Source organism: Polyodon spathula, unplaced genomic scaffold (genome assembly GCF_017654505.1).
Source record: "Polyodon spathula isolate WHYD16114869_AA unplaced genomic scaffold, ASM1765450v1 scaffolds_1585, whole genome shotgun sequence".
NCBI classification, from domain to species: Eukaryota; Metazoa; Chordata; class Actinopteri; order Acipenseriformes; family Polyodontidae; genus Polyodon; species Polyodon spathula.
Genome location: NW_024473062.1, coordinates 105235 through 118323, shown reverse-complemented (window position 1 = coordinate 118323; position 13089 = coordinate 105235). Strand labels below are relative to the sequence as shown.

General features: G+C 43.3%; 1 protein-coding gene across 1 annotated transcript; it reads right to left on the bottom strand.

Annotated features, from left to right (window-relative positions):
• Nucleotides 1-8674: 8674 nt before the first annotated feature.
• Nucleotides 8675-12620, bottom strand: LOC121309931 (thioredoxin-interacting protein-like). The gene is made up of 7 exons (XM_041243117.1): nt 12167-12620; nt 11580-11655; nt 11316-11463; nt 10835-10937; nt 10481-10737; nt 9978-10283; nt 8675-9863 (listed from the first exon to the last, which is right to left on the bottom strand). The coding sequence occupies exons 1-7, from the start codon at nt 12417-12419 to the stop codon at nt 9831-9833; spliced, it is 1176 nt and encodes a 391-aa protein (XP_041099051.1). The 5' UTR covers nt 12420-12620; the 3' UTR covers nt 8675-9830.
• Between the last annotated feature and the right edge of the window lie 469 nt (nt 12621-13089).

The window sequence follows — 13089 nt, the reverse complement described above, 5'->3', positions numbered from 1 at the left end:
CACTTACAACAACGTCTCACCCCAAAGACGCAGCACAAGGAGGTTCAGTGACTTGCTCAGGGTCACACAGTGAGTCAGTGGCTGAGCTGGGATTTGAACCTCCTGGTTACAAGCCCGTTTCTTTAACCACTGGACTGCACAGCCTCCTATCACACAATACAGCTGCATACTGAATATGAAGGCAGCATCTCAAAGCGCTACAAATAATAAAATAAAAATTAAACGACAAACAATCTGACTAGAAGACTTTGAATTAGATTACTAATTGAAACATTTCTCATTGCATTTGTGTTGCTTTTAGTATTTATCACCCTGAGACCAAAATATCCCAATATACAAGTCACTGAAGGATGCTGTTTGGTTTCTGTAGCACTGAATATATGAAGCTGCAAGCTGAAATGGGTCCTGACGTGGGATTTTCAACCAGGGGGATTCATATGGTCATAGGGGTACACAGGATGACTCCGAAACGCAAAAATAAAAATTAAAAGAAAATAATAATCTTTAAATTGTTTTTTTTTTTTTTTTTATTTATTTTTTAATATTATCTCTAAACCACTGGGCACAAATATTCAATTTGTGTTTAGCGGCTCAAAGGTTACAATGCAGACTGTTTTGGATTATTGATAACAACTTTGCCAGATGGAAAGAGAATGTGCGTGTTTCCGGGGAGAGATTCCCAAACTGTTCGATTCTGTGCAGCCAAAGACTCGTAATTAAAAGTTTTAAGAATGACTGTTTGGTATTCTGTCCTAAACCAGCAGTTTGTCAGTCCCACGCTGTTGTGATGTAAATGATAGATTATATAAATGAGTGGGGATATAGTTGTTAATCAGATTACTCTGCCTTTAATTGTAAAATTGTAAAGGGGTACAAGGGAACCCACAGAATCTTTCTTTTTTTCTTATTACTGAAGATTAACAAATTTTCTGCTAATAAAAATAAAAAAAACACACTATATGTTTTTACTCCAAGACTTAAAGTCTCTCAGTTGACTAACTCTGTTACAGAACACATTTATCAGGTACCTTTTACAGCGAAAAAATGCCATTCCCCAAAGGCAGGAGTTTCTCTCATGAAATGTAACACCCACGTTTGTTATTTTCATAAGATCATACACACACACACACACACAGGAAGGAAGCCGCAGGACTTAGCCAAAAGGACAAGGAAACACAACAAGAGCCTCGGAGCATGTGGTCTGAGAATGCCTGTTCATGTGAACAAGAGCGTTCTCCAATCAGAGAGCGAGTGATCGGCCCTGCAGGCCAATCACAAGAAAGAGCATTCTTATTCGGCAGAGGATGATATCAGAAGCTGCGTCTTGTCTTGCTTGCAGATGTGTGAGATTTAAACAAAGGTTTAAGACACTCAGAACCACAAAGACCGCCCTGGGCTTTACCTGGCTGAAAAACGTGCACTTGCCCTTAGTAACGCAGTTAAGAGGCTAATTGTGTTAACCTTGTAATGAGGATGCCCATGTTAGTGAAATGGAATATAGGGCAAAGGTGATCCATGACCACACTGCTTTAAGTGCTGTTTCATAACAAGGGGAAGGGTCTTGTTTGGTGACAACAGATTCATATGGGAGCATCTCTAGTCTTTTGATAAATATGCAACACAACAGATTAAATCAGTGCCTCATTTTTTTATTACTCTTTAAGAAAGCTTATTCTATTTTGTACAGCTGTTTAAGTCAGTCTGTTTTCTATAAATACATTGGCCTTGGGTTTGTATTGAAACCCAAACGGACTAGACAGCTCTGCCCTAGAAAGGATTTGAGCAAAAGAAACAAAGCAAGATGGCGGAGGAGATACAGACCGTTCCCTTTTGTTTTAGTTTTTCTATTCTGAGGGTCGGCGGCAGCACAGGGGCAACTACAGTGGCGCAAGCCGTTAGTACAAAGTTTCTACAGTTTTAATGCTTTGGCGTGCTAAAAGTACCAAGATAATATGTTTGGGTAACCCTTTGAAGTACCGTGCTGTAATATTTATTGCTTACAACATTAAGAGCCTAGTGATGCAAGAACAGCTGATCTATTTAGTGGTATTAAAAATGTATGATTTATTTATTATGATCTGGATATTATTGTTTTAAAGAGGAAATAAGCAGGGATGCTCAGGAAACACTGAGCCTGTGCGTGAACTGGACCCTACACACCGCGAGTGAGCGCCCTAACCACTGTGCACAAGAGACAGGTTTGTCTGCGTTTAGGGTCAGAGAGCATTGAACACACAACACCCCCCCTGCCCCCCGCTACACCATGAAGTGGGCTCTAGTTTGAGAAAAACAAGGATTGGATTTTTCAAAGGACGGGGTCAGGGTTAGAACCTACAAAGACAGGATTCGATCCCTGACGAAGAGCGTAGAGATTCCTTTTGTCCAAATCCGATCACTGTGCTTTATCGTTCTATTGCCGTTGTGTAACTAGTTCCCCTTGGTAAAGAGTATTTGCTTTGTCATTGCAGTGTCGGTTCTGCATTGTCGTTTATAGCTTGGGAGAGACAAGATGCGTGTGTTAATAAGTTACTCTACATTGTCAAACCCCATCCAGTAAAATTACCAATCCATGAATAAACAACTCAAACATAGATAGCCTCTCATGAGTTTGGGAATTGGGAATTGTGATCTGTAGTGATAAGCAATTGGGGAGCTTGTCAAAGGTGTCTACAGACACAAAATATCCGTTATATATATTCAACTCAACACCAGCAGTACAGTGTGCTTTGGCTGTCGTGTTTTCAAAGGCATAAGTGTAGCTCACTTTTTGAAACACAGGCTGAAAGAACTAAGTGAATCTCTTTAGCCTGGAACAAAGCAGAATCAGGCCGATCCAGGTATGAGAAATATCTCAATATAAAAACATTTTCCGCTGCTGAACTGCAAGAGGGAGGATTTGTAAATACTGCCATCATTGAATCAGTGGGCATAAAAAGGGATCATCCTTCCGAACTACATTTCCTGGCTACGTTACCAACAGGATATTCATGAAATGTTTCATATGTGTTGGAGAGTTTTGTAGTTTTTTATTTACGAGGTGTGAGACTCGATGCAGTTGGATTTATTTATAACTGAGCTCGCAGTTCCTTTCTCATGAGCTTGCTCGTCAGGTGAGTTTTGCAAAGCGCTTACAGCTGGATATTCAGGTGACAAGGATCAAATGAGTATTTTCTATGAATTGTCTTAATATGAGACTGAACGTGGTTCCTCATGCAAATCTGCCATCTGTATCAAATGCATTCATTTTGCACCGGGGCCCAAAAACTTATAGCAATACCATGACAAAATGTATAACACTAAGAACAGAATAAGTAGGCTATCCAGCTGTAGGCATTGAAAGCTGTATTCTGCAGCTGCACACAAAAATAATTTGTGTTTGACCGTTTGAGTCTCTCTGTGTTACGAGAGAGAGAGGGGTACAGCACATTATTGCTATCTTTCCTTATTGAAGGCTTCACACGATGAACTGGACTTTCATAACAACCTCTGCTTTGCAATGCACTTACTTCAATAAGCTTGCTTTGCCCACATAAGGTTGGAGGAACTGGAAACAAAGCTACAGAGGTTAGAACAAGGTGGGTGGAAAAATCAGCCTGTTCAACCTTGTTTGTTTTTCGTTTGTCCGTGCCAGCATAAGAGGCAGTTGGTATCAAACATGCAGAAATCATTAGCTGGCATAAGCGAGGCTGTAAACAAGGAGAGCTATTTGAAATGCTAGCAGCCAGAGCCCTTGGCAGGCTTCAACAGTGTCCTTGAAGCTGGGTGACGGTCACTGGATAGCTGAAATATTCCCTCACCTTTGTTCCAGATAGTGCTTTGCAGCAAAGGAGGTTTGTCATTAAATTAGCAATGAGGGTTTAAGCACATAGCCCTGAGACATGCCACAGCTACGCAAGGACTTTCTGGTGTGGCACCAAATATTCTTCTGATGAAATCATGAGTTATTCCCAGCCGAGCAAGATTCAGAGGCATTTATTCTATACAATACACTGGCGTTATACACGTTTACCATGGCAAATACAAACTGTGCCATGTTGTTTTAATAGGCTTTACATATTTCTGTGTGCTTTACTATGCTTTCCCTATGTTGCATTGCACTTTGCTATGCCTTCGCTTTGGTAAACTTTTATAAAGAGTGCACCAGGGCAACGCACCCCTCACCTAGTTAATGCTGATTCCACTCTGTCTGGATAAGAGACCAGGCTACAGTCACGGATCACAATTATATTTATTGGCTGTCCATCGTAATTCCCAAAGACACGAAGGTTGCCCATTCTAAAAGCATAGCAAAATGTAAAAAAGCACAGTAAATCATAGGTAAGCATTGCATATCCCATAGAGGAATGGTAAGACATAGCGAATGTGTAGTAAAAGGATAACCGTGCCAATTTACTGAGGTAAGATTGGGCTGACAATGAGACTGACTGATGCCTTCATCCCTATGAATCACAGGGAGTTGTGCAAAGAGCTGTTTTCCTCTTGTAAGCTGCCCCGCAGCTTCATGCGTGAACCGTACTTCGTGGTTTAGTCCTTCGATGAAGGCTGGTTATCTCATCGCTGGCAGAGCTCCACTAAACGGGTTCCTGGAAGGGTTATGAAGTTGTACAGCAGGCTGATAGGAATGGGAGTTCATCTCCGTGCTTTGGATTCCGCGGGACAGCCGCTGCGCTAGGATTCGTAGACCGCTTGTTTATAAATGTGAGTCTTCGCTGGGTAGGTGCAGTACCTGTGTGATCTCCACTGTGTAAAACACTCCTGAAAAACACCTGGGAGTCCAACTTGGCACAAAAGTACTGGCATATTTTAAATACAGGGATTTCAGATGTCTCCTCTTCAAAGCAAAAGATCATTGCTTATATTTCTAACTTTGCTATACAGGATGTCCTTTTGCACACGTTAGCAATCGCACAGCATGAAAACAGGTTCTAGAGCAATGGGTTTGCTTCAGTATTATTGAGATACACTGTGCAGAGAGGGGCTCACACTGCAATGGAAGGATGGAACAGTCTTTAGCCCACTAGTTAAATAATAGAACCGTCTTCTAAGAAGGAAAGGTGTTAATGCAATCTGCATCAGGCCCTGAGGAACGCACTAGAATGGATTTTGATTTCCACATTTGCTCCAGTAATGAATAACAGAATGGGCTACCAAATCATTTTAACATTATGTTATATCTTGCTACAAACTGGACATTTATTGGTCCTGCTAATAGATATTATAGACTGCTGAGGAGCTGTCAGCCAATTGAGTTTTGTGTGCCGTAACATATTACAAACAAACCCCATTCACTTCATCAAGCAAGCCGCATTGAACTTTGTCCTCGCTACAGCTGCAGTTCGTGTGTCACTGGCTTGAGGAATCATAGCTGAGGCACCTTTTTGAATTTTATTCAAATGCAGTCAACTTAAAACAGTGACAACACAACCAGTCACCTACAGCACGAAATCTACTTTACAGAACTCCCTTCCAACACTGTGCCAGTGGACTCAATAAATGCCTATTATTATTATTATTATTATTATTATTATTATTAGCCCAATTTGAAATTGAATTTTGTAACATATATGTTATCAGAAAACAGTGTTTGCATTGCAAGCGTTTGCATGTATTCACTTTGGCTCATATTTATATTCTCTCATACAGAGACCTTTGCCGTCCTTTATCCCAGATCACAAGCAGGCAGTCTTTGAGCCCGGACTTGTATAAGGAATCACAGCTCAGTACAGTTATTAAAGGCGTCCAGCCTTGGCATCACAGCCCAAGCCAGGCGACTATAGAGTATCACACAGACCTTACAAGGTGTTTACTGGGGCAGAGGCTATATTTAGGAAAGTGAAATCTTCCTCAATAACACAGCGGTGTTTGCAAATGTGTTGATGTGCTTATGTCAGCCCGTGGCTATATGATCAGCTCTTGTTTTTCTGTGTTCAGACTGTATGGGTTTGCTCTGCATTTGCAGCTGGCTGTGTCGCCAGAGCTTGCATGGTGCTGGAAGATATACCTCTGACTGATGGGACAGGGTTGTGCAGCAGTTTGCAAAGCTCCGTTTTCATTTTAAACATTCGCACATGTGAAAATCTTCACAGCCGTCAACAGGAGCCTTGAATATTGAACACCAACGTGTCGTGCTCGTGTTTTTTTTTTTGATTTGGATTTGGAATGGACGTTCATTTGAACCCTGTTTTACTCTCCCAAGTTAGAATGTCCAGCTCCCTTATCTCGCCAGCTCCCAAAAACAGCTCTGATCTTACCTCCAAGCCTTTCTCCTCTTTCCTCTCAGGAGCTCAACAGCAGATGTTGCTGAGCTAAAGGCTCCTGGTGTACAAAGGTGTGCCCTCTCCACCTGCCTGAGCTCACAGGGCCAGTAGGGGTCCCCTTACTAAGTACAATATGCAATACTTTTTTTAACATTAAAATGCATTTGCCACAAGTTTGCCCAGTTGCAGAGCAGGTCCAAATCCCTTTGGGTTAGCTAGTCCAGGACTCCATCAAGTTTGGTGTCACCTGCAAATCTGACATCTTGCCATGTGTGTCTTTGGTTCAAGTCAATTATAGAAATGGGGAACAGTGAGAGTCCAAATACCGACCCTTGCGGTGCCCCGCTAAGTGCCTCCTGCAATCTGATTCTACGCCTCTCACAGTGGCTCTGCTCTCTGCAGCCCCGGGGTGTGGAATTCTTCTCCACTTTCAGGACTAAGCCAGGTTTCTGTGATTCCAATGGCATGCTTTCCAGTTGACATGCACCCTTCTAGTTCCAACAATGTATTTCTGATTTCTGGTGCTCCTGGAATTTAGACTCAGGCATGTGGGTTCTGTGTGACTTACCCCCCCCCCCCCTGCCTAGTGTAAATCCTTTCTGGTCTTACTGAGGGTTCTTTCTGTGCTCCAAGCCAGAATATCTGCTCCCCTATTATTAAGACATCTTTCTTGTGAAGCTTGCTTTTGACCAAAAGGTTCTCCCAGTCTAGTCTACTGAGCTGAAACAGTGACTTGGCTCAGCATTATATATGCATTTTAATTGTATGCACTTAAACTAATCACTGTCTCATTCATGGCTCCCGGGCAGGAATGTTCCATCATTAACAGGTGACTGACCTTGTTCAGAAGCTTCCCCTGGAGATAACAAGCGTGTTTTCCCGTAGCTGATCCGGGTGCGATTGGATGGGGGGTGGATGGGAAGAATTTCCCTGGCTCTCCACTTTCAGTTGCCATCCCGGTAAAAGATTTTGAATTTGCGATGATTTCTTCGGGAAATTTTAAACACATTTCAAATAATACATGCATGCTGCATCATTTTTTATGCAAACTGACTTTAAAAAAATTCTCGGTCTGAGCTCTTCAGGCCGTAAGAACAGGACAATCTTTCTTAACATTGTGTTAACATTCTGGAGCCGGATCACGCAGTTCGGCTGTATAGATTGGATCAGGCTCATTGTCATCCAACAGTAGGGCTGTACGCACCACAGCAAGGCAAACTGGCCAATGAGAAGCAACTACCTCAACGTCATGCACTTGCTGGATTTCAAACTGTTGTCTTGTATTATCTTCAGAAGTTTGTTCTACACTTACAGCAGCTTTTTTATAAAACAGCCCCTGAGCCAAAGACTGGAGCTTTTACCCACTGAGTCACCCGCTGAGCACGGGGAAAAAGCACAAGATTAACAACAATGACCTCCTGCAGATGAAGCTGTTAAAATGCATGCGCTGTGTAATGTTCTGGTTCTTGTTGTGACGCTCTGTGCAGTTCTCAGTGAGGTTATGTGCAACGCAAGCACTTGTCAGGAGAGCGTTTTTATCATTATTGTAGTTACTGTAACACAGGTAGCTTTTGCTATTGCCCTTTGCTTCAAATGATAACTGCATTTATCCTGCATGACGGCAGATTTGGCCTATGTGCGATTCCTACAGATTTTTTTGAGCGGTAAATAACTCAAGTGATTCTCTTAACTGTTTAAATTGTGTACTACAGTTGTATCAAAGCTTGCCATAAGGATTTGTCTATGTCTCTGTAGAGCTAGGTATCATGTTTTACAGTAAATATATAACACGTGCTTCTCATCTGAGATCCATATGGCACACTGAAGTGGCACAGCAGGTAAGATTGAGGCAGTTTCTTTTGGTAGCTGATCACTTTGACAAGGTAATTCTAACACAGGAATCTAAAGAAAAAAGGATGTGAATGCTGAGAATAACAGCATTGCATTGAAGGAGACGCAATAAAATTGCAAAACACAGTGCATTTTAATTTAATCCACTGCAGTGAGTGGCTGAGCTTAGTTTGTGACTCATTCAAATACCTTTACCATGTTTCCTGTAATAGCTAGTACAATGATCTGCATGTTTTGAGGGGCTGATGAGGGACTTTAAAGTTGTCATGCAGAACAAGGGCATGTGAGTGACCATTAGTTTGGTCGTTTTATATTGCAATGTGTTGGCTAGTTATTCTTGGCGGGATTTCAAATCTATCAACTACAAAACCTTTACAAACGACACGCTGTGTAACTAGAGGGTTTTGAAAGCAAGACAGAAGAGTTTTATTATTTTCAAACTTTTTTTATTTATCAAAACTAACCCATTGGGTTTATAAAACAATACAAAATATAAAACTTCTTTTATCTCAAACGAAATATCCAAAATATTACAAAAAAATAAAATAAAACAAAGATACAAAAACATTTTAAAATCTCTTTTTTCACAGATTCAAAACGAGAACATCTAAACGTGTGTTCGGATTCACCCAATGACAAAAGCAGTGCTGAGAGCAGTCCTCAAACAATACAGACACAGCAAGGTACATATTTTATTTCTGTTGATTTGTCAGAGCAAATGAATGCTGTTTTAAGCAGAGTTTCAAATTTGGCACTGGAGGCGTCTTCAGTTTGGGTATTTACTACCTTTTTCCTAAATGGTTTCCCTTAGATTTTAAAAAGTATTTTAACTCACATTGCTCTGACCATCAAAAAAAAAAAACATCTTCAGACATACAAGACTCTGTTTATATAATATTTTTAAAACAGTAACAAAATCCAGAAGATAAATAGTGGAATTTGTCACTTTCCTGACAGGCAGTTTTAGATCAATTTGCATCGTTAGAAAGTGCTGTAATACAATCAAAACAAATTAAGAAAACACTGATTTACAATAACTTTGGAAGACCAAGTAATAGATCTCCCTCCCTCTGATTGACGAAAGAGGAAACCCTGTTGCTGGTAGTCTTACTGAATACAAATTCAAATATCTTTTGCTGTACATGACCGTTGCTGCTTTCTTGACTAGGAAATACTCAAATCCCTTCGGTTCTGTAGTTCTCCTTTCAACCCCCTCACAGCCATTAATGCATGTCCTCTGTAAAAACAGGATTACTGGAATGACTTCAATGATTCGCATGGACGGCTAACCCCAAGGAAGCAGCAAAGAGAGGGCAGAGCCGCTAAATCCAGACTGGGGCTTCGGGCCTGATGCCTCAGCCTTCAGTACTACTTTGGTTCACAATTCTAGTTTCTAGATTTCTTTAGAAATTAAACAGATGTGAAACTAAATGTTGAAATAAAAAGAAAACGGTCAGCTATAGGCCTTTCTTTTCTATTTTTTTTTTTTTTCAGAGCATCAAATAGACCCTGGCTGAGAAAGTTTCTGGACTTGTGTCGGCACACAGGGTGACGTCAAGCAGGCCTCCTTCTCTTCTCAAAAAAAGCCAGCCTGCCTCTCAAGACCAAGGCGCGGGCTGGCCTTCGGTCACAGGACATGTCGGAATTCCCCCGAAATGTGCCGAGAAAGGTTGTGCAAACCCCACGGCAGAAAGTTGCTAAGCGACCCCTTGATTAGCAAATCTACAGAGCGTTGTCATTGCAGTCTTCGTCAGCCTGAACAAAATGAAAAAAGAAAAGCTTATCAGGTTTAGGAACTGACACATGGTTTAAAACAATCCAGGTGGCTGAATGAGATCAAGTTTAAGAGGAATAGAAGGGATCAGTCACCTCAGAGTAGGCTGGGGGTGGACAGAACTGGAACTGCGGTGCTGACATGAAGAGAGGGCTGTCGCTGCCATCGTAGTCGTCCAGCAGTGGCGTGGTAGGGCTCTCCATGCGGCAGTCTTTGGCGATGTCACAGTAACTTGGAGGCGCTTCAGGGAGGCGAAGGGACACCCAGCTGTTGTTGGCGCTGCTGCCCTCCTGGCTGCTCATGCTGTTGGTGCGGCTGCTGCAGCCACTGTATGGGATCGTGCCGATGACCAGAGGCAGCTCCAGGACCAGCTTGTCTGAGCCAGGGATGTGGATGTAGATCTGAAAAGAAGGAGCGTTAAAAATTGAGAACACGCTACAAACCAACAATCTGGTTTAAAGGACTGAATCCCACTGCAGGCCTTGTCCAAGATCTCTAAGCCCTACTCGCCATATGGAGATGGGCTCCCCCTGAAAACAGGAGGGGGGTGTGGTTATCTACTTTTTAGTACCAAACTAATGGCTGTCGCTGAACTTACCATGAGGAAGTATTCCACCCGGATAATGTTGCACGCCAGGATAGAGGGCTTGATCTTGGGCACGCGAATGGTCTTGCCCCTCCAGGTTTCGCACATGCCCGAGATGATGTGGTTCCCCCGGACGGAGGACAGCTTCTGCTGGAAGACTTTGGTGCGCCCGTTGGCCTGGTAGGTGTGCTTGGCAATGATGGCCGCTTTGGGCACCACAATGCGAGAGCAGGAGTTTTCAAAGTCCGCATCGATCGTGATGTCCTCTCCTGGCGGACACAAGGACAAAGCAACGTCAGTGACCGTCAACCTCCAGGTGACAACCAAGAGCCGTCGCTACATCAGCGCATCTATCAGACAGCTTACCTTGACAAAAGCCTCGCCTGTCGATTTTGGCATTGAGTGACACCTGTCCGTCTGAAATGAACATGCAAGTCACCTTCTTTCCTTTAGTCCCAGTGGCGGGTGACTGCAAACAGACAGAAAGGAAACGCTGATCGATCGAAGCTAGGTTAGTTATTTTCAATGTGCCCTGCACTTGAGTTACTGAGTGAACTACTGTACCAGGTGAGTTAATCATTAACCACTAATTGCCCATCGTTGTAATAAACCTCCTCATAAAGGCATCACTGTTTCTTAATGAGATCAGCTTCAGTGCTGCTACTGTGTGCTCACTGTAGACAGAATCCACAACCCCCATCCATAAAAATTACTTATGAGACCAGGGCCAAACAAAAACCCAGGTAATGCATCTCTCAAGAGGGAAAATTAAAATTAAGATTGACTGACTGAAATATATATATATATATGATTGGCATATGTTTGCGTTATTTATGAATTCTCTTACCATCAAGTCTGGTGTGTTGACGTCAATGGGCTCCACAACTTCGAAGTTGGTCCTGGTTTCCAGTAACGGTTGACTGGGACGCTCCAGAAAGGCTTTGACGTAGTATTGTACGCTGCCAAACTTCCCCTTATAGGAGGAGACCAGCTGCCTGCAAAACACAAATTGACATTTTTTTTCCCTTAGCGCTTTATAAAGGGCGCACTGGTTCAGTTTCATTTTGAACGGGTCACACTGGCTGAAAAGCACAGTGCCTCAGACACATACCCTTGCTGTGGAAGCTCAAATCCAAATTTGTACTCGTATTTCTTCCCGGGTCTCAGTATCACTGAACCATCGGCATCTAAAAAGAAAACATGGCAGGTTTAGCTTCAGCTGTAATATCTAGCGCTGTACAGCGACTCCTGTTATGTTCCTATAGACCTATCGCTGCTCGCTATTGATTCGACGTAATCTAGGCTTCCAGGCTCTGCAGGGAAACCCCTCCCTGCCATTCCGCTCCAGAGCATGGGAATCCCCAACTAGCGCATCCTCAACAGCGCCCCCTCTGCCTGCTGAGGGAATTACCGACAACGCAACAATCCGCTACAGCAGCAGAGACAGCAAACCGCTCGGCTAACTGACCAACGGGTGGGATCAAATGCATCTCACGTCGCGAAAAAACGACCACATTATCCAAGGCTGAAATCGTGGCACCAGCGAGGTAATAAATCGCCGGGGGCGGTTTTAAAGGTTGTTGGAGGATTGCAGTACTGTATAGAATCCGTCTGCACAGTCTACCTGCGCTCTGTAGCTGAGAAAGCGCTGCATTGTGTTATATCACTCTGTGCACCTGTTTGATTTTAGCTTCTTACCTGCTGGCTGGTCATCCAGGGTGACCGTGTCCTCGTAGCGGAGGTAGTCCACGTCTTCACGGCAGCGCTGCTTGCCCTTGGCGTACTCCACTTTGGCGCAGCCTATGCCGATCACTCGCACCGCTGTCACCTTGGTCACCTCGGCGACCTCCACCAAAACCCGCCCGGCCACTTTATCTCCGCTCGAGTAAGTCTTGCTGGGGTCGCTGAAAACCACCTCGAAGTTCTTCATCTTCTTTGTCATCACAACCATTTTGGCTCTTTTTTTTTTGTATTATTATACACCCCTCGAGTTTATCAATGCGAATGGTTTTAGTAGTTCTACGCTGCGTTGAAGAAAAGGTTTACTTTATTGAAATAGTTTCGACCATGCAGCTTGCTCATCGAGTGCTTATTTCGATTGCCTGCTGCCTCTTTTCTCTCTGCTGTTGTAACCTAAGCGCTATAAACAAATGCAGGAAGCCTCTCTTTTTATATCCCTGCACCGTGCCTTCATGACTCACGGCGCTTGTTGATCAGCTTCTCCTGTCCATGTGCTACCAGAGTGCTCAGCACGGCTCAACGCGTGTCCAGGCCGCCCATTGGCTGAACCGGCTTGTTTGCGACGCCTTCAGCCAATCAGCTGCCAGAGCCGACGCGTGAACAGCTCATGTGTGCTGCCAGAGAAGCGAGTGCTCGCTGCCTCACCGAGGGGCGGGCGGCTGTGGCTTTAGAGGTTGATTGAAAACCCAGGCGGCCAATGATTTGTTGTTCTCTATCCCGAAGTTCATGTCCAATGTGAAGATTTGCATTGAAGTCTGTACGTGCAGTTCCAGTTTCTATATTGTTGCAGATTGGGAAAGGCACATTCTGCACGTTTGCAAACCTCTAAATTAATTCTACCGCAGTGTTAAACCATGTTCTGTACGAGTACGATATGTTTC

Excerpts from the sequence above, each read along its gene's own strand:
- LOC121309931 (XM_041243117.1), bottom strand. The coding sequence starts at position 12,419 with ATGGTTGTGATGACAAAGAAGATGAAGAACTTCGAGGTGGTTTTCAGC. Across the intron at positions 10,738-10,834 it reads CAGGCGAGGCTTTTGTCAAG|GAGAGGACATCACGATCGAT; the intron begins GTAAGCTGTCTG and ends TGTGTCCGCCAG. Across the intron at positions 9,864-9,977 it reads CACCCCCAGCCTACTCTGAG|GCTGACGAAGACTGCAATGA; the intron begins GTGACTGATCCC and ends CATTTTGTTCAG.